This window comes from Cebus imitator, unplaced genomic scaffold (assembly GCF_001604975.1).
Source record: "Cebus imitator isolate Cc_AM_T3 unplaced genomic scaffold, Cebus_imitator-1.0 Scaffold66, whole genome shotgun sequence".
Classification (NCBI taxonomy): Eukaryota; Metazoa; Chordata; class Mammalia; order Primates; family Cebidae; genus Cebus; species Cebus imitator.
In genome coordinates this window covers 3,715,418-3,739,465 of record NW_016107381.1, presented here as the reverse complement: position 1 = coordinate 3,739,465, position 24,048 = coordinate 3,715,418, and the positions used below count along the sequence as shown (strand labels likewise).

Below are 24,048 nucleotides of genomic sequence, written 5' to 3'. Positions count from 1 at the left end.
TCCTTCCTTTCTTGAAGTTAGATGGAGCTATGTGGATTGCTTTGGCCCTTGAAATACGAGCAGAAGTGAGGTGCATACATTCAGGGAAGCTGTAAGAATCCACGTAAGATTTGCCATGTTCCCCTTCCTGCACTGGCAGCTGCGGCAGCGGGGAGACGGAATCTCCCTCATACATCCTGAGCGAGGATAGCACAGAGCAGTCTCCCAGCCAACTGGTAATGGACATGTCACATGAATAAGAAATACACTTTGGTTGTTTTAAGGCCCTGAGCTTTGGGGGCTACCCCATACTGGCTGATTCATTGATTTACAGCATTTAGTCCAACTCGCCACCTTTAGATCACAAGATGTAACTCCAATATATATTTAGGCTTCCTAGAAAATATTCATTTTAACATTGTAGCCATCAATTCATAAGTTTCTGCAAAAGGAATACTACTATGTAACCAAAAATTAGTCTAAAATGGGAATTAAGGAAGAGGCAACAACCAAAGAGATTGGAATCCACATTTATTGATGAGAGATATATACACAGAAGTTAAAACACTTAGTGAAATATTGGATTCACAGGTTATTTCCAGTATATAAAGAATATCCAGTTATTTTACACATGAAATGTTACAGTAATCAGTCCACATTGTAAGAAAGCTTAGAAAGCTAAAGGCGAAAACAAAAGACCTCAAATACCCAAAATGTGCTTCATCAACAAGGCATTTTCTAGTACCACATATGAGAAACAATTCAAAAATTAGTTGAAGATTTTGTCTGTTTGCATTCATTAGTCTTTGAACACTATGTGCTATAGATGCTCTGTGCTACATGACTTCAGACCAATGGGGATCGTCAGTGTGAGGAATACAATTATTTTTATCTTTCGTTCTGGACATACAAGAATTTTCAAAGAGAATCCTGCATAAAGCTCTGTTTTCTTTCAGTGGGTATTCCATCCTAAATTTGAAAAGAGCTGAAGAAGCCACATTTTCAAGGAAAAATTAGCCTGTCCACCGTATATCCACCGTATAGCCACTGCAAATTAATGTGCTTCATGCCCCCTGATGATATCATAGGCTTTACCTTTCTTGAGAAAAGAGTAGGGCACTCAGAGTTCCCTACAGCACATGACAATTTCTTCTCTTCCTTGGGGAGAAGAAAGGGGTTATAGGAACTATAGATCTCACTGCATTGTTTTTAGTGATAATTACACAGAATGTGAGAACATGTGCTTTAATAGGCAAGTGTATGTTTGCATTAGTTAATCCCATCTTCAGTCATTCAAAACATGTATGCAGAACATATTAGGTAGAGGAGGTCATACTCCCTCACATATGTGGGACCTGTGCTTCATCGGTTACCACTCTACAACCCCCTAGGCTGTACACTGACTATTCCTGTGTTTCTAGTGCTCTACGTTTTTGCAGACAACTGGGAAGTTCACAGCCAGAACTGTGCTTCTGTGGGGTTTCACCTGCATGTCTATTTGCAGTTAGTTAGTCAGAAAATGTTTTTCCTGTACCCTGACTCAAACAGCCAAGGGAGACAAGGCTCTTCAGAACTTTTCAGTCATGAGCATCATGATGAGTATTTGGCAACCAGAGAGGCCGACCTTTCTCTAAAGACATGATGCTAATATGAACAGGGGCAGACTAACTTTTTGTCTCTCTAAGCCCAATCCACCAAGCAAAGGAGGACTATAGATGAATGTTCTCATTCTAAACCTACCTAAGCCTAGGTAATCAAAAGTTCCACAGTTGCATTCACCATGTATTATACAGACATGAGATGACCTTTCACTAAGAACCAGGACATACACCCAGCCCATCCCTGCTCTGAATTGTGTATTTACAAAGGTGCTGGACACATACAGACTTTCAAACAATCATCAGTACAAAGGATTTATAGATAAATTCTTCACTCATATATATCCCCAAACCACACTGAGGAGGAGAAATGCTTCACGGCTAGTTATCTAAGTAGGAAAAGAAGGGTTTGCAAAACACCGATCAACATGTCTACTGCATTTAGATGAATAGCCAAAATATAACATATACATTAAATTACAATACATCTATACACCATTTCACTGAAATTACACCTAGATCCCTACATTATAGCTACACAAAGTGCATAGGCACTGTTCTTCATGCGTGAACCAAGTGTCAGTGTGTACACACAGAGCTTCATGCTTTGACAGCTAGCTGTACTTGAAAATAGATACAATTATTGCCAGTTGAGGGTACATCTAATCTGTTTGTTTAATGGAGAGCAGGTTCAAATACATACCAATACACTTTCTATGTAACTGACTACTTTTTAAACCATGATAAAAATACTAGCCCTATCACCATCTCAGGAAGTATATTTGGTGGAAGGAAGACACCTTGTATTTGCAGTGGTTATTATTTTAACTTTCGGGGAGGTTACACAGTCTGTTATTCACCTGAGAACAGAAACTACCTGGGCTGCTTCTAAACAATTTCAGTATGATTCTAAGCTGCCATTTCCAGCCGCCAGTGATACAGTATTGCCTCATAGCTGGTTCTAAAGAATTTTTAAACTTTCTTTAAAAATATGTGCTCAATTCACATAACAATGTGACATTTACTACAAATTTTCTAGGCAAGAATTAACTGCAACAAATCTGTCCTGATTTCATCTCTAGCACTCATCCTCAGTCTCTGCTACTCAATGTTTTCCTAAGCCAATTTTCACATAAACATTTAGGAAGGTATGAAACATTCTGATCTAGAAATGATCCTACTATTAACACCTTGTCTTTGATAGTCTTAGAGAAAAGCAAAATTAGAATGCTCAGCTGGAAAAACAAGGCCTGGTGTCAAAAATTTTAAAAATCAGCACCATTCCTTGAGTTAAAAAGATGAATTGTTTAGATGCATATCCTAACCAGCTAAGGGATTTAAGCAATTCCTTGTTCTTAATGGTTCATTTTGTTTATTGCATCACTAAGAACTGGGTTCTTCAATTTGTCAAATGTGACTATATAGTCAGGAAACAATTGATAGCTCTAAATTGCTGAAGAAACTTCTTGTGCTCTAATTAGTTATCATTCTACATGGCTGGTTATATAGAAAATACCGTAAGAAAATATGTCTGCAAAATTACAGATACTAAATAGATTAATTCAGTCTACACTGAGTTCTTCATAATTTCTGATGAATAGTTACAAACCTATAACATTATTAAAGGATAAATTAATATTAAACATATAATATCCAGGTCTATAAATACATTTTCTAATGCTCTTTATAAATAATAGCAAACAAGCTAGGGGATTTGTTTAAAAAAATGTAAGACTGGACTAGAGGAATTTGTGGTTTTAGGGTGCAATACTGATCAGAGGGCAATATATTATCCCTGGTAACACAGACTCTTACCAGGAAGCCAAAATATATCTGCTGGCAACAAGATCAAGTTAGATTCACAGTTTGCCAGCTCTCTCCTCAAGCTGTAGAAAACAAATAGAAAAACAATATACAAAAATCCTCAAAAAAGTAGGTTTTTTTAATATACAAATCTCTATAGTGACCAGATAATCTGATCTGTGTTGTGCAACATGGAGATGCAATGCTGAGGTTTTTCCAAGAGAAGGACGAAGGGAGGGAGTTAAGGTGATTTGTAGAAAAATGTAGATGCCCAAGGATGAGTTTCTATAAGGGAAGTAACTCTTATGGAGTATTAAACCACCAGACAGCCAACTTTCTGATCATGTATCTCAGGGAATTCACTCCATGGGGGAGAAACCTCAGAGATGTGCTGGACCAACTTCCTTGGCTAGTGTGTATATTTGCCCCCCCCCCCAGCAAAGGCAACAGGCTGTTTCCAGGCAAGCAAAATGGTTGCCATGAGAAGAAGTAATGCCCCAGAAGGAGTGAGGCTCTGACTGCATCATCTCCATGACAAGGGTAACAGCCAGTTGTCTGGTTCTAACATTCACCCAAGGATTGGGGGTATCTCCAGAGGAACCAAGGACCTGTTGCTACCCGTTCTCTAGGTCAACTGCTGACTCTACAAAGCAGTGAAGTTTGTTCCAACAGGAGGTTTTATTCTCAGCACAAAAGGGCCCTGTATAAAAACCAGAAGGACGTTGTAAAACAGCAAAACGAATATTTGGCCTGGAGGTTGGAAAGTGAAGCAAGGCTGGACATAGAAAACTGATATGGTTTAGGATAAATGAAATGGGGGCTTAGGGGCATCTCTCACTTTCTACAGCTTCTTATCTGGGTCAGTGAAGACATTATGCTCATCTTGCTGCCTTTGCATCAGGTTTTTTGCACTAATGGAAAAAAAAAAAACAGCCAACAAACAAAACCCAATCCTTTTAGTCCCAGCTTTACATCTTGCCCCTGCAAATACCGAAGAGCTAACGTCTTCTCTAGCAATAAAGGAGTTCACAACACAATAAATACCAACTCTAGTCTACTTAGCAGAAGTCTGGACAAAGAGCAAAGGTGCCAGCCATGGCCCATTGCAGCAGTCCCAGAAAGTGCAAGACGTTGTTTAAAGATCGTGGCTGGTGGCATGCACCTTGTAGAGCATGCGTTGTATCCCACCCACCCTCGAAACTCATCAGACCTTGAAGAGGGTAATGATAGTCAGAAAATTCCATTCTTCTAAGTTAAGAGTGTCTCGTCCTGCAATGTGATGCCCATGATAAAAACAAACCAAGAGGAAAATGTGAAAATGAATCTGTGGGCTTACTTGTGAGTGGATGTGCATATCTACATCCTGGTAGAGAAGGGAAGATATTTACAAACAGTTGTGATTGTGTAACTCTTGCACCAAATTTCATAAGTGTTCAAGGTTATTTGCCAAAGGCTCTGAAATCCCCGTACTGGCTTGGCAGTTAGGACTGTTGGAGAAAAATGTGTTTTGGGTATTCAGAGTGGGCTCTGTTGCTACAGCAAGAATGATACAAGAGCTTGAGTGAGGCTATAGGTTCATCCAGTCCTCTCATGGTGACTCTGGAAGCATTTTTCCCTGAGCCAAATCACTACTTCTATTAGGAAGATGAGTTTAGGTAAAGGGAACTTTTATTAAAAAATATTTATTGGTGTCTCAAAACGTCAAACTGTGAATGAACATGGGTACCTTCCAAGCTTGTTGTAAAACATCAAATGAATAGAGGCTTGAATTTAATTTCTCCCAAAGGGGATGAGAAAAATCTAAATTGATTATTCATTATTGTGGGCTGCTTCTACTTAAAATGTAAATAGGTCACATTTTATAGTAGGAAGCCTCTTAAAAAGGAAACAAAGCCAAGATCGTAAAACATTGGGCTCACAGGGCTGGAAGGGGATTTTAATCATTTAATCAAACCCCTTCACTTTTCATATGGGAGAAAATGAAGCTTGGACATAAAGTGACTTGTGTAAGTCATACAGCTAAAAATGGGCAGAGTCTAAATCAAATGTTCCCTCTACCAAACCATGTTGTTTCTTATCATCTCTATGCCATTGTCTGAATTATCTGTGTTATGCTATGAAGTTGGATACTATTTAATCAAAAGTCTGTTATCTATTCTAAAACCAAGCCTCACACTAACTTGTGTGATGGTTACTAAGCTGATTGGTGGTAAAGCAGCAACAACAAGTGGAATGATAGGAAAGGAGGAGGAGAAGTAGAAAATTTGTTTTTTTTTTTTAGGGAAAATCATAAGCAAATGTTTCATGAGCAGCTGGAAACTCACTCTATGCTTGGAGAACAGTCTGCCTCTAGTGCCACCTGCCTGGATTGGCATTCAGTGATCCTTCCAGGCTTAACCAGAAATTACTACAGATACTGAGACCATTTATCTTCTTTGACAATTAGACTTACAAAACTCTCACTCCAGAATTCTTTCAGGCTGTTTGCTTTAACTCAGTCTTCTTATGCACCCAGACTCTAGCATTCTTATTCGAAGAGCAAGTATGACAATAACTGAAAATTTCATTTGGTCGTTTTTCTTGGTGTGGAATGAGTTTGGTTAGAGAATAAGTAAAGCAAACCAGCAGCTCAGACAACTGGATAGCCCTAAGAGTTAGAGAGCAGCTAAGTGAGAAGAACCACTTCCACTGGGGTGTAACTGCTGTGCACTTTTATCATCAAACCAGGTGAGAGCTGATGAGACTCGTTTTTCAAGAGTCAGAACTATGGAAAATTCTCTCTGAGCATGGATATAACTATTTGGATTTATTGCTGCATTCCATGAATATTGCACAGGTAGCTGAAGCTTTGATTCCGACAAAAGTAAAAAACTATAACATAACTTTTGTTGTTGAGAACAAACGGATGTGTAGTATTTGAAAAAAACATGGCAGAACTGGGTTTCCTTTGGAAGACCCAGTAAATGAGATTCCCAACCACTTTACTCCAAAAGAGCTCCTTGTCTAGATACATTTGCAAATGACATATTTCTCCATGCACAAGTGGAATGACCAGAGACTCTCTAATCAACAGGTCATTGGGATGCCTGGCAACACCTACCAGGAATCTCTCCATGATTTGAATTTTCCGTAAGCCTTTCTCATATTTTATGAGTTTAAATCCAGGATCTAGGCATTTTTTGGCACCCCTTCTTTCAGCTTTCATGAATATCCAGGCTGACTAGTGGTTCAAGAGGAGAAAGAATTATTTGTCTTTTACAGGGTATGGTAACATCTGTAGGCAGCAAAATCATAGGTTGTGTGTCTACCCTTAGTAGGAAGTAAAAACTGAATATGATAGCTGTGTATTTCAGATCTCATCACGTAGAGTCTTATGTTGAAGATCTGTGGGATCTAGATGGTTGCCCTGATTTTTTTATGCTCTTTGTATGGGAAGCATGCCCCCAAAGATCTAAGGTAAAGTGTTACCCTGCAAGGTAAGCTATTCTTCTCAATGATTGGATTTGATTCATTGAATTTCAGTAAAGAATTAAGTGATGATTCCACTAGGGTTTCTCAAAGGACAAGTATGAGACAGAGAAGGATTAAAGTCTATTTAGTTGGCTTTCTCTTAAAATGATCCTGATTTCTAGAAAAACTGAATAAGTCTATAACAAAATGGCATTGCCAAAGCCCTGATTTACAGACCTTACAGGATGCAGTGTATGTATGCTTCTGGCCTGCTGTAACTGTATATAAATATAACATTTATGCATTATCAAACAGTAACAGACTATTACAAGCATTCATATCTATGTTGAACCAATTAGGAAAAATCTATACATACAATTGGCAGGTTAAATGTATTCTATTTTAGATAAAGGTTATTAGAGGTATACCCTGGATCCATTTGTTCTGTTTATGGCACATATGCTGGGCAAAGAAAATCCCAAATGGGCATGGCATGGGAGAAATAAATGAGGTCTAAAAGAAAAAAACAGAGGACATAGACATATGTCAACTCTACATACATTTTGGATTTTCAGGCTAGTCCTGAGTTCAAGAAACTGTTTATTAATATGACATTGAATTTCCGGAGGAATGTGATTTTCTAAGTAGATTCTCATGAGACTTCCTGCATATACTAAGTCTCAAACCAGAAAAACTTGCTTTGTGAAGTTGTGTACCTTGTTTCTTCTAAACACATGCCTGCTGCTATATTTACATGTTAACAGGATAGTTAGGAAAAAGTGGGAGACAAAACACACCAGAAAGGTTTTCAAGCAGTTTTGAGAAGACAATCCTGTGACCACTCCTTTGAGAAACATGCCCATTTATAAATGCCAAAGTTGGCCTTCCACAGCAAAAACAATAAGCTCCTAGACACTTTGCCTAGAGCCTACAGCTTACCATAAAAAAGCTCTTGGGAGCACCACTTAAAGAAAATCCTAAACAGCTTCACAGCTAAACCCAGGAACTGTCCCCTTGGTCTACAGCGTTTGCTGTAAAGAATGCATTTTCTGCTACTACACTTGAGCATATCCCTTGACCATCCTGTTAACTGCCCATCTACTGATAATAAAGACCAATGTCATTTAAAAAGCAAAAATGAAAAGTTGCCTAATACTGTTCAGTAATGATCCTTATCCAAAAATAACTAGGTTTTAGGAGACAAAAACAACTGGAATCTCATGTCTCTTGTATATTTCAAAGGTATCTGATTTAGAAGAGAGAAGTCACAAAGAATAGATAAGAAAGGGTATTTGAGGTCCATAAACACTCTTAGAGAATTTCGGTTCTATAAACTATGAATATCTCAGCATCCCTCTGCTGGTCTCATGTAATACACCCTACTCTCTCCCTATAAACAAGGTTCCACATACTTCTTAGAGTCAAATATGCTTTACTTCTCAATGATTTAAGTCCCAAGCTTACTTCCAAACCCAGCAACCTTAGGAGAATACTGTGCGCTATTCAATAAAAAAGGATAGTAGAGACATTAAAAATTTAGCTTATATAACCAATCATTAAGGATTTGTTGGCTGTCTACTGCATGAAAGGCACTGTGCTACACCAATTACATTATTCCTTAAAACTTCACAGTCTTAAACAAGGTTCCATCTGCGAAGCGGTACAGAGCCATCCTTTGTTGCCACATCATGGTTCAAGGCTACCTGGACTCTGCCAAAGGAATGTCACTTTTATAGGGCTTTACACAGATGTTTGTTTTTTGTTCCTTTCCACTGAGAAGATTGAGGAGGAAGACTGACTCTGCTTCCAACTGTGTCCTATACCTGGTTTTATGTGCTTTGATAGAAGATAACAAAAACCTTTCTACATATTAGATAAATTCGTGTTTTTGTTTCATCAAGAGATCACATTAAAAGAGGCACAGCCAACACAAGTGTCTTCCATGTGTGAGGACAGTAAAATGATCAGGCTTTCCAGGATGATGAGATGATGACTGAAATAATTTGCAGATTGAAAATGTCTTGTTCATTAGAAACTCAAAAAATAATCTTTTTGGTTAAACAAAGCAAAACATAGACCAAATAATCTCACTTGATTTTACTATACCAGGTGAAGGCAAACCAAATATAAATAAATTTGAATATTTAACTCTGGCTAAGCTTCATGTTGACTGTGCTCTCTTAATTTTGTCAATATGTACCGTGGTTACATACAAAACACTTCCTAATCAATTATCAAATTTAGAGAGCATTATGAAACATACCTTGAAATTTAAACCATTGTTCTCACAGATTACATAGGGTAAGGCAGAGACATAGTAAGTTCTTTAATCAGCTGCCTTTAAGAGCATGGCTTCCTCTAAAACACTCTGAAACATTTTACTTAAAGAGTATATGGAAGATAAATTGTCAAAATTCCCTACGACAGGTGTTTGCTTTTAATCAAACTCTGTCCAAACTCTACCAGACATTTTAAGGGGAGTTACTTCTAGAGGCTTTTTAACAGAATCTCTTGTGCATAACAAGGCGAGGCATGGAGAACACTTTAAGGAATAACACACTGTGTGTTTGCTCATTATCCCAAGTCCCTGGAGTGTACCACACTGCTTTATGCATGTCCCCTGGGAAAAGAGCATCCACATTTCTGCATCTTGGGAGAACAGGGAAGCTGGCAAGAACGTGTCTTCAATTCAAACTGATTCCTCCAGCAGCATCCATTCAAATAATAATACAAGTGAGAAAATTAGACGGTTATAAAGCATTATTTGGCAAAGACACAGCACCGTGCCTGTCATCACTGACTCACAAGAGCTCCTCTAAGCCTCAGCTAACAGATTAGGTAAACAGAAATAGGTGCATTTTTTTCCTTTTTAAAGAAAGCTTGTTTATATCATCATTTACCATAGGGTACGCTGGGGAGTTTATTCAAGAATTTGCTGAGACTCATATCCTTATTTCTCACGTTTCCAAGGTTCTTCCTCAACACTGCAGTCGGCTGACTTTCCATTGGCTGCCAGAGTTACCTGAAAATAATTATCATTAACATCCAGCTCACAGGCTACGAACCAGAAAAAAGCCCTGTGCGTTATGTGGAGAAGCACCAAATCCAAGGTTATACTACGTGACTGAAATATTAGTTTTAAACAGAGTTCTTTCAAAATTGAATTTGAATTTGTCTTGGGTTTCAACAGTGATCTGAGAATTTTAAAAATCCATGTTTGCCTTGGGAGTATCAACATATTAAAACTTCCTTGCAATTTGGGGAATAACTTCTATGTTTTTAATGTTGTGGGGTGTATAACTACCCAGTGATCCATCACACAGTAACACAGTCCTTAAAATATAGTGCCCATGTGCTACTCCATACAACCACAGAGGAAGAAATCCAGAACTAGGCATCTAGTTCTACTCATGCATGTGAAAGGTTCAGTTGCAATGGCACCAGGTAGATGGGCATACATATCCGATTTTTAAATCAGAAATCATGACGTTTCAGCTGTGCCAAATAAACTATCCCAGCTTTAAAAATTAAAGAGAAAAGTAGGGGGAATTAAAAGTCTGAGATCAATGAGAATGTTTATCTAAATTACTTCAATGCAGTCATTTAATAATCAGATGTAATTACCAGACCATCTATATTATGCTTCCCTGGCTCAAAGTGAACTGAACCTTTATGCAGAATAGGAGGTTTTCCCCTCCACTTCTAAGTAGTTTTCCTAGCTTACCTTCTGTCTGACTGTCCTCAACGTCATGTGCAAACTTAAACCCACGACTGATATTCCACATAATGGAGAGACTGGATTTATGAAAGCATTAGAATATGGAGACATGACAAACACAGCAATGTTTGAAAGAAATCTTTCTTCTTACCCAAGTGGAAGTGAAATGCATGCATCATGACCACATACAACATGCTAGGAACAGAAAACCAAGTGCCCTTCAATGAATCAAGGAAAGGGAAATAAAAACCATTTATCCAATCCCCATTAGCCACCCCTCCCCCCCCTTTTTTTTTTTCAGAAAAACAGGCCATGCAATTAGCAATGACTGTTCCACATGCAGTTATTCTGATTAAACTTGAAAAACTATTGTGTAACTTCAAACTACTATTACCAGGCAAGAGTTTGAATACACAGACCAACAAGACATAACAATGTTTGAAATGGTTAAAGTTTTGACCAGAGCTGCAGCAAATTTGTTTCCCTTTCAGTGAACTGTCAAGAAAGACTGCCAGGGACAGAATGTCTGCCTGGAGAAAGTTGCCTGTTCACTATGACCTTGAATGTGTCTATTTGGCTCTCCGTGATGAACCACATCAATAGTTGTACAAAATTATCAACCATAGTGTGGTGCCTTTGGAAGAGCCAGACAGCACTTGGGGGGAGGTGTTTTTGTTTTGTTTTTTTGTTTGTAAATACTGAGGCCTATGTTTCAAAAGTATCTGGGACAGCAGCCTTTTGTCATTTCCTTTCTTGGCTGGGCTAAAGAAAGCTAGGACTCCATTCCTCAACCCAACCCATCCCACTCCTCTCTGCTCCAAATACTTGGGTAATAGAAAACAAAAAGAAGAAGGCATTGGCAGCAAGCACTGACATCTCAGTTTTTAAAAAGTGGGAAATAGACAGAATTAACCATAAGGAAGTTCAAAGGAATAAATAGATGTGACCCAGATACCCTCAGAAAGGGTGTAAATTCATCTCCATGGCTCTGAGTGCCTCCTTCCCACATCATCGTCAACACAGTTAACTGATTTAGAGTGAGAAGAATCAACATGCTTTACCGTGAGAAGAATCAACATGCTTTACCTAGCGAAGGCTGAGGATCAAATAGCTTTCACTGAGCTGAACCCAACCATTTCATTAAAAATGTAAACAGCTGAAATAGTTGATAAACCAATAGAGCTATATTCATCATCTTTAAGATGTGCTCAGTTTGACCATTGTCCACCTAAATGCTAATTAACCAATGAGTTTGCAGGTGGTCGGCTGGCTAGCTATAGAGACTGAGCCATTATCTCCATGGAACTGTCCAGCAAAAAGGTTATCTGAAATATGGCAAGGACTAAAGACGCTAAAATGATACATTCAACAAATATTTATTGAGCCTCCTACAACATGCCAGACACTGTTTTAGGTGCTGGGTCACAGTAGTATAACTGGGGACAAAGCCTGACTCCTAAGACCTTACTTTCTACTGATGTGGATAATTCACAAACATCTCCCTATAGGGCTTGAAATGTTTTGCTTTAAAAAATGAAGCAAATTTATCCTGATGTGTTTGATGTCCTTCAAAAACAAATACAGGAAGTCTGAAATCTAAAGATATCTCATGCCCACACACCTTTTTCAAAAAGCGTCCTACAAAATATTAAGAAGCCTCTTGAGAAACTCAAAAAGGGCCATACGCAATTAACCACTAGGATTCTTCTCAAATATAATTATGAAATTTTTAAAAATTTGATTTTTTTGTTATACCTAATTTTCCTCATATGGCAATAATTTGAGTTCAAGTCTTATCACCATTACAACACTGTATATTCTTTTTGTTGTCTTCCAGTCCCTAATTTATGGCTTTGTAGATAATAGACATTCAATAAACACTTGATGAATAATCAAAATATAGGATCTTATAGGAATGAGACAGGGGCACTCAACCAAATCTTACAAGGCACACAATAAGTACTTAAATATAATAGAACATAGAGCCATTCACAAGATTATTGACCCTTGTGAAATTTAAACCAACACTTTGATGGGGAATAACCCAGCACTTCACTCAGATGTGGGAAATACTAGCTTTCCAGGAGAATGGATTATGTCCTTTACATAATCTGGTACACCTGAATTTCTAATAATTTGAATCATTTTCACTGAGGCAATTAATATACTTATGCAATTGCCTCTGATACAAATTTTCCTGCCTAATTTGTATCAGAGTCCTTGTTCTCCCACGTGTGTATCCTACATAGAGAGGACAAGCAAAAGCCTGTGCTAGTCCACTAGAATTCTGGACCTATGTTACAATCAAGCAAAGAGAATTGCTTCTGTGACACCCTTAGTTGCCCAGCAAGAGCCATGGTATGATATATAATTGTAATGACCCAGAAATAATATAGGAAGAAATTAGTCATTAAATGTGACCTTGTCAACAGAAGTCAAAAAGGTACCAGAGATCTCTGGCTGGGTTCAGACTGTCCTCAGCTGCTGTGTGAAATCATTTTAGCAAACCAACCCCTAGACTTGATTCTCCTCACCTGCCAGGGTTTCTCCAAGTTTGCTTTACTCTGGTCATGACACTCTGACTTTGACAATGTCAGATTAGTTAACAATGAAGGGTAGAGAAAGCTCATCAGGCTTGAAGAATTAGCACCCAACAGCTTGGAGGAGAGCCCAGAACATCCATGCTGCAGAAAGATGGCACGGCCAGGCAGTGTATGAGAGGTAATGTTTTTAAAATGACATTTCTGGATAATTGTCCTGAAGGATAGCTGTTCTTTACTTGAAACTGTTTACTCACTTTTGGAGCAAGGTACTCTCAGGTCAAAATTCACCTTTCCCACAAAAATAATTAAGAAAAAAATAATTGTGTAAAGTTATGTGGGCACATTTTTGACCAATATGTGATATATAGCAAGGAGGAATATCTGTGCTAGGTTCATCAGATGATGCTTGGGAGTTCTCTTGATGCTTCATCTGAGGAATCAAATATTTCAAAATCGGCAAAGCTCTACTAAACCACAAATTCTTGGGCAAAATATTCAAGGTAACTGGTCAAATTAGTCAAGTAGCGTGGATGCGGAAGTCAGAATGGTTGTTGTGCATCACATGGATAAAATAAGCAACTGATTGACTCTTTCACTGTCAGACTTGTTGATTTCCTGCCAAGTTAGACACAGAATTAGATGATCTGGGACTCACAGAAGCTTGGGTTACATGATTCTTTAGGAAAATAAATGTGACAATAATACATGCAGGGCGTTATGGGTTTGTTTGTTTGTTTTTTAAGAAATTGAGCATGCACTACTATATACAGGTCTCAATATCCATGAATGGGAAATGTACCTTGCACTCATCTACTATGACAGAGTTGTGTGCGGCATAGACACACTGATTAGAGTTGCTTTCCCTATGGTTCTTCATGTCATCATAAATGGATTGAGTCTTGGTCATTTCAATATCTTCATGCACTCGATGCTGGGAGTCAATGGTATCCAGCTCAGACTTGGAGAGGTGATAGACTATCCCAGCCCCAAATGAGTCACCAACAACATTGACTGAAGTTCTCATCCTGTCCCTGGGGACAAAGAACAGAAAAGATTCAGTGAGGAAGCAGTATTATGTGGTAGTTGAGAAGTCAAGGTCTAGAGTCAGAGAGACATAGGGTTGAGTTCCGGCTCTACTTTTTACCTCTGCCTGATCTGGGGCAAGTTACTTAACCTTCATGAGCCTTGACTCCCTTGTTTGTCACTCGGAGATAGTGCTTATACTTCTCTCACAGACTGTGTGAAAATTCAATGAGTTAATGTATATAAAGTGCTTAGCAAAATGTCTGGCAAATGGTAAACATCAATAACCAGTAGCAAAGGAAAAGTAGGAGGAGGAGGAGGAAAGAAAGGATTAAAGAAAAACAATGTGTCCAAATCAGAATTAGTACACAGGCTCCAGACACACCCAGCTGAGTCCAGAAATCTCTCCTGATTTATACTGTTCTGTTTTTGAGGACTCTACACTATTTCTGCTTAGCTTACTTAATAGTTTTATTGGAAAGACTAACCACCTGTGAACTTTCTCATAGTAGGAAATGTATTCTTTTTGTAAGAATGGAAGCTAACTCTTCCTTTCTCCCTGCACCCCCTTCCCTCACACACAGACACAACTGTTAGATAAGAAATCCAGCCATAATTTTCTCATTGACCAATATGTGCTATGACTGCATGTCCTGAAAAAAAAAATACTTTATCTTGCTCTACTAACCTAAAAAATTTAAATCTTTCAGAGTGTTTCAGAAACCAGGGAATATTAAGAAAATCTTTTTCCCAATCTTGTGTTGCAAGTTTTGACTTGAAAAATATGATGGTTGATAACTCTCTCTCTTAGAAATTCAGTGCCAGGAAAGCTAATTAAATTCTTAAGAGTAAGTTTTGTCCTCTCAACTATAAGTTCAAGCCAAATCAGTGTGAAGAATCCTTTTGGCCATGTTTACCAGATATTCAAAGTCTTAAACCACAAAAAAAGTTTTAAACAAGTTTAAAATGAAGGAGTAGACATAAAGATGCTGCTGAGACAGTCTTAGTCCAGGACATTCTAGCTTTCAATTCAAATAATATTCATTCCAGGCAAAGAAGAAACCTCAATTTGTTCTCAGAACAAAGACTCAAAATAAATTCTAGTTGCTATTATCAAATCTATTTCTTACTGGAGGGTAAAAAGGACACTGCACTAGGAAGAGTCTGGCCTGGCTCCCTTGCAAGGCCAGTTGTTTGCAAGGTATAAGCTGGTGGTCTTTCTAATTTCAACTAGAAAGAAAATGTGTAGGAAAAAATGTGCTCAGAGCTGGAGTTTAACTCTCGTGGGCATCTTTGCATCTGAGAATGCTTTTGCGCCTCTTCTGCTTTGGAGAATCTGCTTCAGGGTGATCGGTCTACAACTGATTGAAGACTGGGTCTTGGAGGTTATCCATAAAATCGGGCACTTGGAATAGATTGCTAAGAAGCCCAGTATGTGGGTTTAGGAAGGAATGCATGATAGCAGTTAAGAAAAAGCATAGATGTTAGAGGCAGCCTGATTTGGATTGAAATGCTAGCTATGTCCCTTACCTTATGTGGGACAACCCTGATCATACTTGACATTTGTGAGCCTTAGTTGCCTCATTTATAAAATGAAAATAATAAAAATCTCCAAAACATAAGGTTGTTGTGAAGATTAAGTAAGATAACAAAGTGCTTACATGCTTCCAGACATTTAACAAGAACTCAAAAAATTATTTAAACTATAATGTATGATTTTAATATTATAAATTATATCAAGTCAATTCAAATATATTTGTGGCAGCTTCTAGGTAGCTTATCCAAATATGGCTAGTTAAGCTACTCTCTCCCCGTGAAAACATGAATCCTATTTATAGTACAACAACTCCCATGGCAAAACTCCCAACTAACTAGCTGACCTATGTGCCTGTTATATGGTTGTGGTCTAGTCTGGAGCTACTCCACTATACTTTCATTCCCTCCTGGAATGTAACCTAAGTCATATATCTGTGAAAGGAAAGTAAACTCCAGACCCCAATTTACTATGCCAAAATGAAAAAAAAAATTAAGGTGAAAGTTGAATTATGCAAGAAACTGCCTTTCCTTTTGTTCCTAAGCAGTTATCTAATAGTTAAATATCTCCACTGGTAGCTACTACTCTTTGTTCACCTTATCTTCTATAAAGTGCCAATTTACTGAGCACAAGACAAATACATCATTGTCTATTCCTTACCAGCTTCTTTTCCCTGCCAACATGTGGATTCAGTAATGTGACCAGACTCTTCCTTTTTTCCCTCCAGTCTGCTTTTCCACTTTAAATATGGAATCCCTCAGAATCATCATTGGAGAAAAGTACAGGCTACAGACTATTTCTGTGATTCTGTGTTTTTTTTTTCTGGGCATGTCTTTAACCTTGGAAAAATAAACTTCTAAATTGATTGAGATCTGACTCAGATACTTTTTAGTTTACATATCCAATACCTTTGATCCACTGCAAAATCCCAAAAAATGCCAAAGTCTTCCAGAGCAATACTCTGAGTACCCATTGACCTTATAGCCCAGAATAATCTGCATTATTGGCAAAAAAAGAGACCAAAGGTAATGGTGGTGATGGTGGTAGTGATAATGATGATGACATTTAAATTTATATCACACTTACTATGTATAAGAATATACTTTATAGGCCGGGCATGGTGGCTTATGCCTGTAATGGCAGCACTTTGGGAGGCCAAGGTGGGCGGATCACCTGAGGCCAGGCATTTGAGATCAGCTTGGCTAATGAGGTAAAACCCCATCTCTACTAAAAGTACAAAATAAGTCGGGCATGGTGGTATACACCTACGATCCCAGATACTCGAGGGGCTGAGACAGGAGAATCACTTGAACTTGGGAGACAGAGGTTGCAGTGAGCTGAGATCATGCCACTGAACTCTAGCCTGGGGGACAGGTGAGATTCTGCCTCAAAAAAAAAATATATATATATATATATATACACACACACACATATATATATATACATATATATGTATATATATACACACACACACACATATATACTTTATAGATACTACCTTATTTAATCCTCACTATAACTCTGAAGAGGTACTATTACTCATTTGCTAGATAACAGAACTGAGGCCTGGAGAGATTAGTGGCTTCCCAAAGTCCCACATCCTAGTAAAGGCATACAGCAAATGTGAACACAGGCAGTACCATTCCGGAATCTTCCATCTGCCACATGTTGAGAAGCACCCTGGAACCACACAGCTCTGATTTTGAATCTAGCTTAGCCACTTACTGTGTGATCTGGATGACTTACTGCTGTGATCTGAATGTTTGCATCCCTACAAAATTCATATGATGAAACCTAATCTCCAAGGTGATGCTATTTGGAGGTGGAGCCGTTGGGAGGTGATTAGGTCACATGGATGCAGCTGTCATGTATGGGACCAGCGACTTCAGAAAAGAGGCCCAACAGAGACTTCTTGGCCCTTCTACCATGTGAGGTTAGAGCGAAAAAGATAGCTGTCTATGAGGAAGTAGGCCCTTACCAGACACAAAATCTGCCAGTGCCTTGGTCTTGGACTTCCAAGCCTCCACAGAATTGTAAGAAATAGATCTTTGTTGTTTATAAGCTACCTGGTCTATGGTATTTTGTTATAGCAGTCTGGGTAGATTAAGACACTTGCTCAACTATAATTTTTCTCGTGTAGCCAAAATAACTATTAATACTTTATAGAATTTGGGGAAGTTCAGTTCCTAGCCCATGGTTGACACTCATTATGTGCTGGTTCCTGCCCTTTTTGTGAATAACTCCACTCACAAACCATCTTCTGAACAAAGGCATAAAATACTATGCTAAAGGGTTAATGACCTTTTCAGTTTGATAAATCCATTTCCACTCAAATTGTTGATGTAGGTTTACAAACTACTGCTTCTTCAACCTTTGATATCAAATCCTTCCTCTCCAGAAGCAGCCACTGAAGCAACCAAGTTTTTGGAACAGGATTTCTGAGTAAGCTTTCCCCACATTTTTTTTTAACCACCAGATCTCTTCCAAGCCATCAGATCTCCCTGAATTTGAAAAAGAATGCTTGCCAATGAAATAGCCATTAGGACAGGAATGAATGGAAGACAGAGTTGAATAGAATAAAAACAGAAGACAGAGTTGAATAGAATAAAAACAGAATGGGGGTACGCAGTGGCTCACGCCTGTAATTCCAACACTTTGGGAGGCTGAGGTGGGCAGATTACTTGAGGTCAGGAATTTGAGGCTAGCCTGGTTTCTACTAAACCCAGCCTCTACTAAAAATACAAAAATTATCTGGGCATGGAGGTGCATGCCTGTAATTCCAGCTACTTTGGAGGCTGAGGCAGGAGACTCATTTAAGCCCAGCAGGCAGAGGCTGCAGTGAGTTGAGATTGTGTCACTGCACTCCAGCCTGGGCGACAGAGCAAGACTTGGTCTCAAAAATGAATGAATGAATGAATGAATAAATAAATAATAAATAATTTTTAAAAAAGAATAAAAACATATTGATGCATTTAATATTTATTTATTGATGCCAAATCAACATGGAATGGGCCCTGGACCTAGGGTGAGAATGCTAATCCAGGGCTTCTGACTTCCACTTGAGAAAATCACTTTTCACCTGAGCATGAAATAAGGAATAAGGCTTATCCCAACCTCACAAGAGGTTGTATTAAGTGAAATAAGAGAAATATTAGACATGCTTTAAGTACTCATTGTAGGTTACAGGAGCACATGAACATGAAAGTGTTCCTTTTCTTATACCTGTCAATAGCCAAGTAGAAAGAAAAAGAAAACATCAACTCTAACACTTTCTGAGTTCTTTGTTAGGGAATTTATTCATTCAACAGATGTTTAATGAGCATCTTAGAGTGTGCAAGGGCACTATGCCAATTGCCCAGGCAGTAAAACCCTTCTCACACTCCCTTTTCCCCAAGAACCCATGTACTCTTTATTTGTCCATCTCCCCCACTAGAGTGAGATAAACATTCAAACAGAAATAAGTACGGAGTGCTACAGGGTCACGTCGGTAGAACACTTTATCACACTTGGGTCATAAGAAAAAGCTACAAGTACGAGCGTTTTGAGTTAAGCCCTAAGGATGCATCCAAGAAAATGAGCTAGAGAGATGAGATAAATAATATGCATAAAACATAAGAGGTAAGAACACTTAGATGAATTCAGGATGGCTAACCAGTATAGTGAGAGATGCAGAACATAAGAATTAACCAATTATGTATGGCCTTATCAGCCAAGTTCAGGAGTTAGTCTTTATCCCAAGTATAATGAAGAACCATTGAAAGAAAAGATCATGTTTGTTCCATTGTGAAGAACGAACTAAAAAAAGCCTGAAAGAGTGAAATCAAGTTAGTGAGAATATGGTGTGTTTGGAGAAAGATGGATTTGAGCAAGACTCAGGAGACAAAATTACAGGACTTGAAGACTGATTGGTTACAGGGAATATGAAAGAGGCAAACATTCCTCTCAGGTTTCTGGTTTGGGCAACCAGTAGACAGTGTAACCATATGCAGGAAGCGTGATGAGTAGAATGGGAAAGATTCTGGCTTTGGCTTGGACATGTTGAGGGCGAAGCATGTGACTCAGTTATGAGGAGATGCCCTCCATATGGCTGGTAGTATGAATCGACGGTCAGGAGACACATCTCACATCTGAGATGCAGGTGATAATAGGACTCGTACCATAGAGGCAGCTGAGGATGCCACAGAGGTGCTTAGTTAACCCTTGGAGAGAAGGCAGAGTGAAAAAGCAGACAATCTAGGCTGGAACACTGAGGTCAACCAACGTTTAATGAATGGGCAAGATAAGAGCCTAAAACATGAAAGGAAACTTGAAGAGTTTGGCATTTCGTAAGTAAATGGAAGTATGCTTCCAAAATAAGGGTGTGGCAAACAATGCTAATTATTATCTAGGGATCAAATGAGATGAGGGTAAGAAAGTTCTTTTGTTTTTAACAACAAAGAGGTCACTATTGGGCTGGCAAGGGCAGTTTCAATACAGAGGCAGTGATAGAAGCCAGCTCACTATAGGCAAAAAATTGAATGTGAGGTGAAGAAATGGAGACATTACCTATAATTAGCTTATTCAAGATGACTGATGGAGAAAGGAAGGAGAGGAAATGGCTGATAAAAATGGAAAGGAGATCAAATTTTTAAGAGGTAGAATATTTGAACGTGTTTAAATCAACATGAGAAGATGTTGGTGGAGAAGAAGTAACTGAAGATACAGAGAAGAGGGAATAATTGATGAAGTTAGGTTGCTAGGAAGATCAGAGAAGAGGGAAGTCCAGAGTGGAGATAAAGGTCATTTCCTTTGGTGAAGAGACTGTATTCCATCACTACGGAAAGGAAGGAGTCAAAGGCAAGATTATGAAGATAGGTTTCTAAGTGAGAAGGCAGGAGGTTAAAGGGGATCTGTTAAACAGCAAGCTGTTAATTTGGATTAAACTAGAATATCAGAGTCCTCTCATGCCAGGCTTCTCTGCCACAAGGCATTCTGGGAATTTTCTCAGAATGCCCAGCCAGGAGGTAGGTCATGGCTGTGCTGCTTGGGTCTCCCTTTCTGAAAATGCTACAGGGCAGAACATCCTTGAGGCTGCCAGGGGAATGTCTGACCAACTCTGGGGAAGTTTAACTCAGCCCCAGAACAGGACATGGGAATTTGTGGTTCATGTGTGGGAAGTTCCTCCACAGGCAAAATTTCATTTTCCCTAACAATCATCCCTGACCACTCAGGAAACCCTGGTCTTTCGTGTTGACCTCAGGAGCTTCAAGCCTTGGTAAAAAACAACTTAGAGTGTGATGCCATCTTTGGGTCTGGATGCTGTGTGTCAGGACTGAAAGAAGGGGATGGAGATGAAAGCGGATCCTGCATATCATGGGTTTTCTACAATGACATGGCTATGCTATAGAGTCACCAGGAACCAAAAATGAGAGAGGGGCTTCATTGAGTTATTTTGCACTGAGTCACTGGGTCTGGTTGACTGGAAGAAAAACAAGCACCAAGGTACTCTGTCTCATCTTCATCTCTCAGTCTAAATCCTCTAGCAGGGAAATGTGAAATCGTCTGGAAGTCCTGGTTCACAGAGAGGAACAGGGCCGAGGGAGCTAGGTCACCCACAATTCATCTGGTGTCTGGCATTGGGTAGAATCATATGAAATTGCCATTTATTTTGAAATAAAAAGGCCAAACACTCGCAATTCCATATGGTTCAACTTAATATTGATGGAAACAAAACATAGTGCCTGCCTCTCAGGATGTAAGGTGCTGAAGGACTGTCTTTAGGGGCAGAGTGTGTGGCAAAGGGGTCACTTGAGGCCCCAAACCTGAGGAAGGCTGGCACAGCTCTGGGTATTCAAGGGCTACAGCCACATGGGGTTAGAAAAGAAAAGGAGATCCACGTAAATACTGGCCAGGAGCGTAAAGTCGGAGTCCAGCCTGGATGACAATTCTGGCTCCAGTAGAAAAGATTTCTTAGCCTGTCTTCTTCAGCTTTCTCATTCATAACATATGGAGAGTGATACTTGTATGCAAGCATGTTGAGAAGATAATAACTGCTAACATGTATTGAGTGCTTGTCAACCAAGACGTCCTCCACCAAGGCTCTTTCGTATAAAAGGCTTATATGACCCAGAAGAAGCTTCTCATTATATTACCATTTTTAGTCCAAGTGAAAAGGGGATCAGAGCATTTTCTCTTTTATTCCTCCACTACACCTTATCCACACTCTTCTTTTTGCACCTAGCAGGCTCCATTGGAATTTCTTGACCCCATGACCCGACTATAAGCTCCTTGAGGACTGAAGCTATGCTTTATTTACTTATGGCATGGGCTGGACAGAGGAGAGTGGGGAGGTCGGTATGTGGAAGGGGAAGGACCAGGATGGATTGTGAGTTTAAGATTTGAAAGCATATTAGCTCTAGAGACACAATTGGTTTTTGTTTAGTAAACATCTGGTTGGATATTTTGGTAGTAAAAAGTCAGGTTGCAGGGTATGATCTAGAAGGACGAGGAGTGGGCACAGAGAGCCCAGATTACTTTATGGATGAAAAGGAGAGGGGTGTCCAGAGAGCTGGGGAAAGATCCAAAGATGGAGAACAAGGAGGCCCAGGGGAAATTCCCAGAAGTGGGGAATACTAAAAGTTTTTTTTAAAAAAAGAAATGCCTAACATTAAATTTTTATTTTATTTCTGTGCTACCTGAAATTATTAACAGTGAAATGGCACTTGAAATTCAAAAGCAGGTGAAGGGGAGACGACTTCTTTTTCATTTTATTACTCTTGAATTTTGTCCTTCCCTTTTCTATGGACACACATTTATTTTGTGATATATGAAAAAATGATTTTGCTGTGCAGAATTAGAGCCCTGCCCCCATCCTGCCTTGATCTGCAATTATACCGCCTTAAGTCAGAGACACTTTGGCGAGAGAGAAAGGACTTAGTGGAAAAGGGGCCACATTCTATGGTGAGGTTGATGTAGACTGGAGATAAGATGTAAAAAAGAGAATTCAGTGGAAGTGGGAAATCAAGGCAAAAGACTAAGCTAAACATAAGCCCCTAAAATCATCTAAGAAAAGCTTAATGTCTAGAACAATCTCCTTAAACTGATAAGCAACTTCAGCAAAGTCTCAGGATACAAAATCAATGTGGAAAAATAACAAGCATTCCTATACAGCAATAACAGACTGAAAGAGAGCCAAACTGAGAGCGAACTGCCATTCACAATTGCTACGAAGAGAATAAAATACCTAGGAATACAACTAACAAAAGACGTAAAGGACCTCTTCAAGGAGAACTACAAACCACTGCTCAAGGAAATATGAGAGGACACAAACATTCCATGGAAAAGCATTCCATGCTCATGGTTAGGAAGAAGCAATATTGTGAAAATGGCCATACTACCCAAAGTAATTTATAGATTCAACACTAACCCCATCAAGCTACCTATGACCTTCTTCACAGAACTGGAAAAAACCATCTTAAACTTCATATGGAACCAAAAGAGAGCCCAAATAGCCAAGACAATCCTAAGCAAAAAGAACAATGCTGGAGGCATCACACTACCTGTCTTCAAACTATATTACAAGGCTACAGTAATGAAAACAGCATGTATTGGTACCAAAAGAGAGATGGACCATTGGAACAGAATAGAAGCCTCAGAGGCAATGCCACACATCTACGACCATCTGATCTTTGACAAACCTGACAAAAACAAGCAATGGGAAAGGATTCCCTGTTTAATAAATGGTGTTGGGAAAACTAGCTAGCCATGTGCAGAAAGCAGAAACTGGACCCCTTCCTGACACCTTACACTAAAGTTAACTCCAGATGGACTAAAGACTTAAACATAAGACCCAACACCATAAAAACCCTAGAAGAAAATCTAGGCAAAACCATTCAGGACATAGGCATAGGCAAGGATTTCATGAATAAAACACCAAAAGCATTGGCAACAAAAGCCAAAATAGACAAATGGGATCTATTTAAACTCCAGAACTTCTGCACAGCAAAAGAAACAATAATTAGGGTGAACTGGCAACCAACAGAATGGGAAAAAACTTTTGCAATCTACCCATCTGACAAAGGGCTAATATCCAGAATCTACAAAGAACAAAAACAGATTTATGAGAAGAAAACCAACAAACCCATTCAAAAGAGGGTGAAGGACATGAACACATATTTTCAAAAGAAGACATATATGAGGTCAACAAACATATGAAAATATGCTCAACATCACTGATCATTAGAGAAATGCAAATCAAAACCACATTGAGATACCATCTCACGCCAGTTAGAATGGCAATCATTAAAAAATCTGGAGACAACAGATGCTGGAGAGGATGTGGAGAAATAGGAACACTTTTACACTGTCAGTGGGAGTATAAATTAGTTCAACCATTGTGGAAGACAGTGTGGCGATTCCTCA

The 24,048-nt window shown here is 38.9% G+C and overlaps 1 protein-coding gene across 1 annotated transcript in view; it reads right to left on the bottom strand.

Annotated features, from left to right (window-relative positions):
- Positions 1-493: 493 nt before the first annotated feature.
- Positions 494-24,048, bottom strand: part of SLC1A2 (solute carrier family 1 member 2) — a 67,283-nt gene continuing 43,728 nt past the window's right edge. Inside the window, exons 8-9 of the mRNA XM_037739275.1 lie at positions 13,891-14,122; positions 494-9,852 (exon numbers count right to left, since the gene is read on the bottom strand). Of these exons, the coding sequence (XP_037595203.1) occupies positions 9,781-9,852; positions 13,891-14,122 (304 nt within the window). The 3' untranslated portion in view covers positions 494-9,780. The remainder of the gene's footprint in view (positions 9,853-13,890; positions 14,123-24,048) is intronic.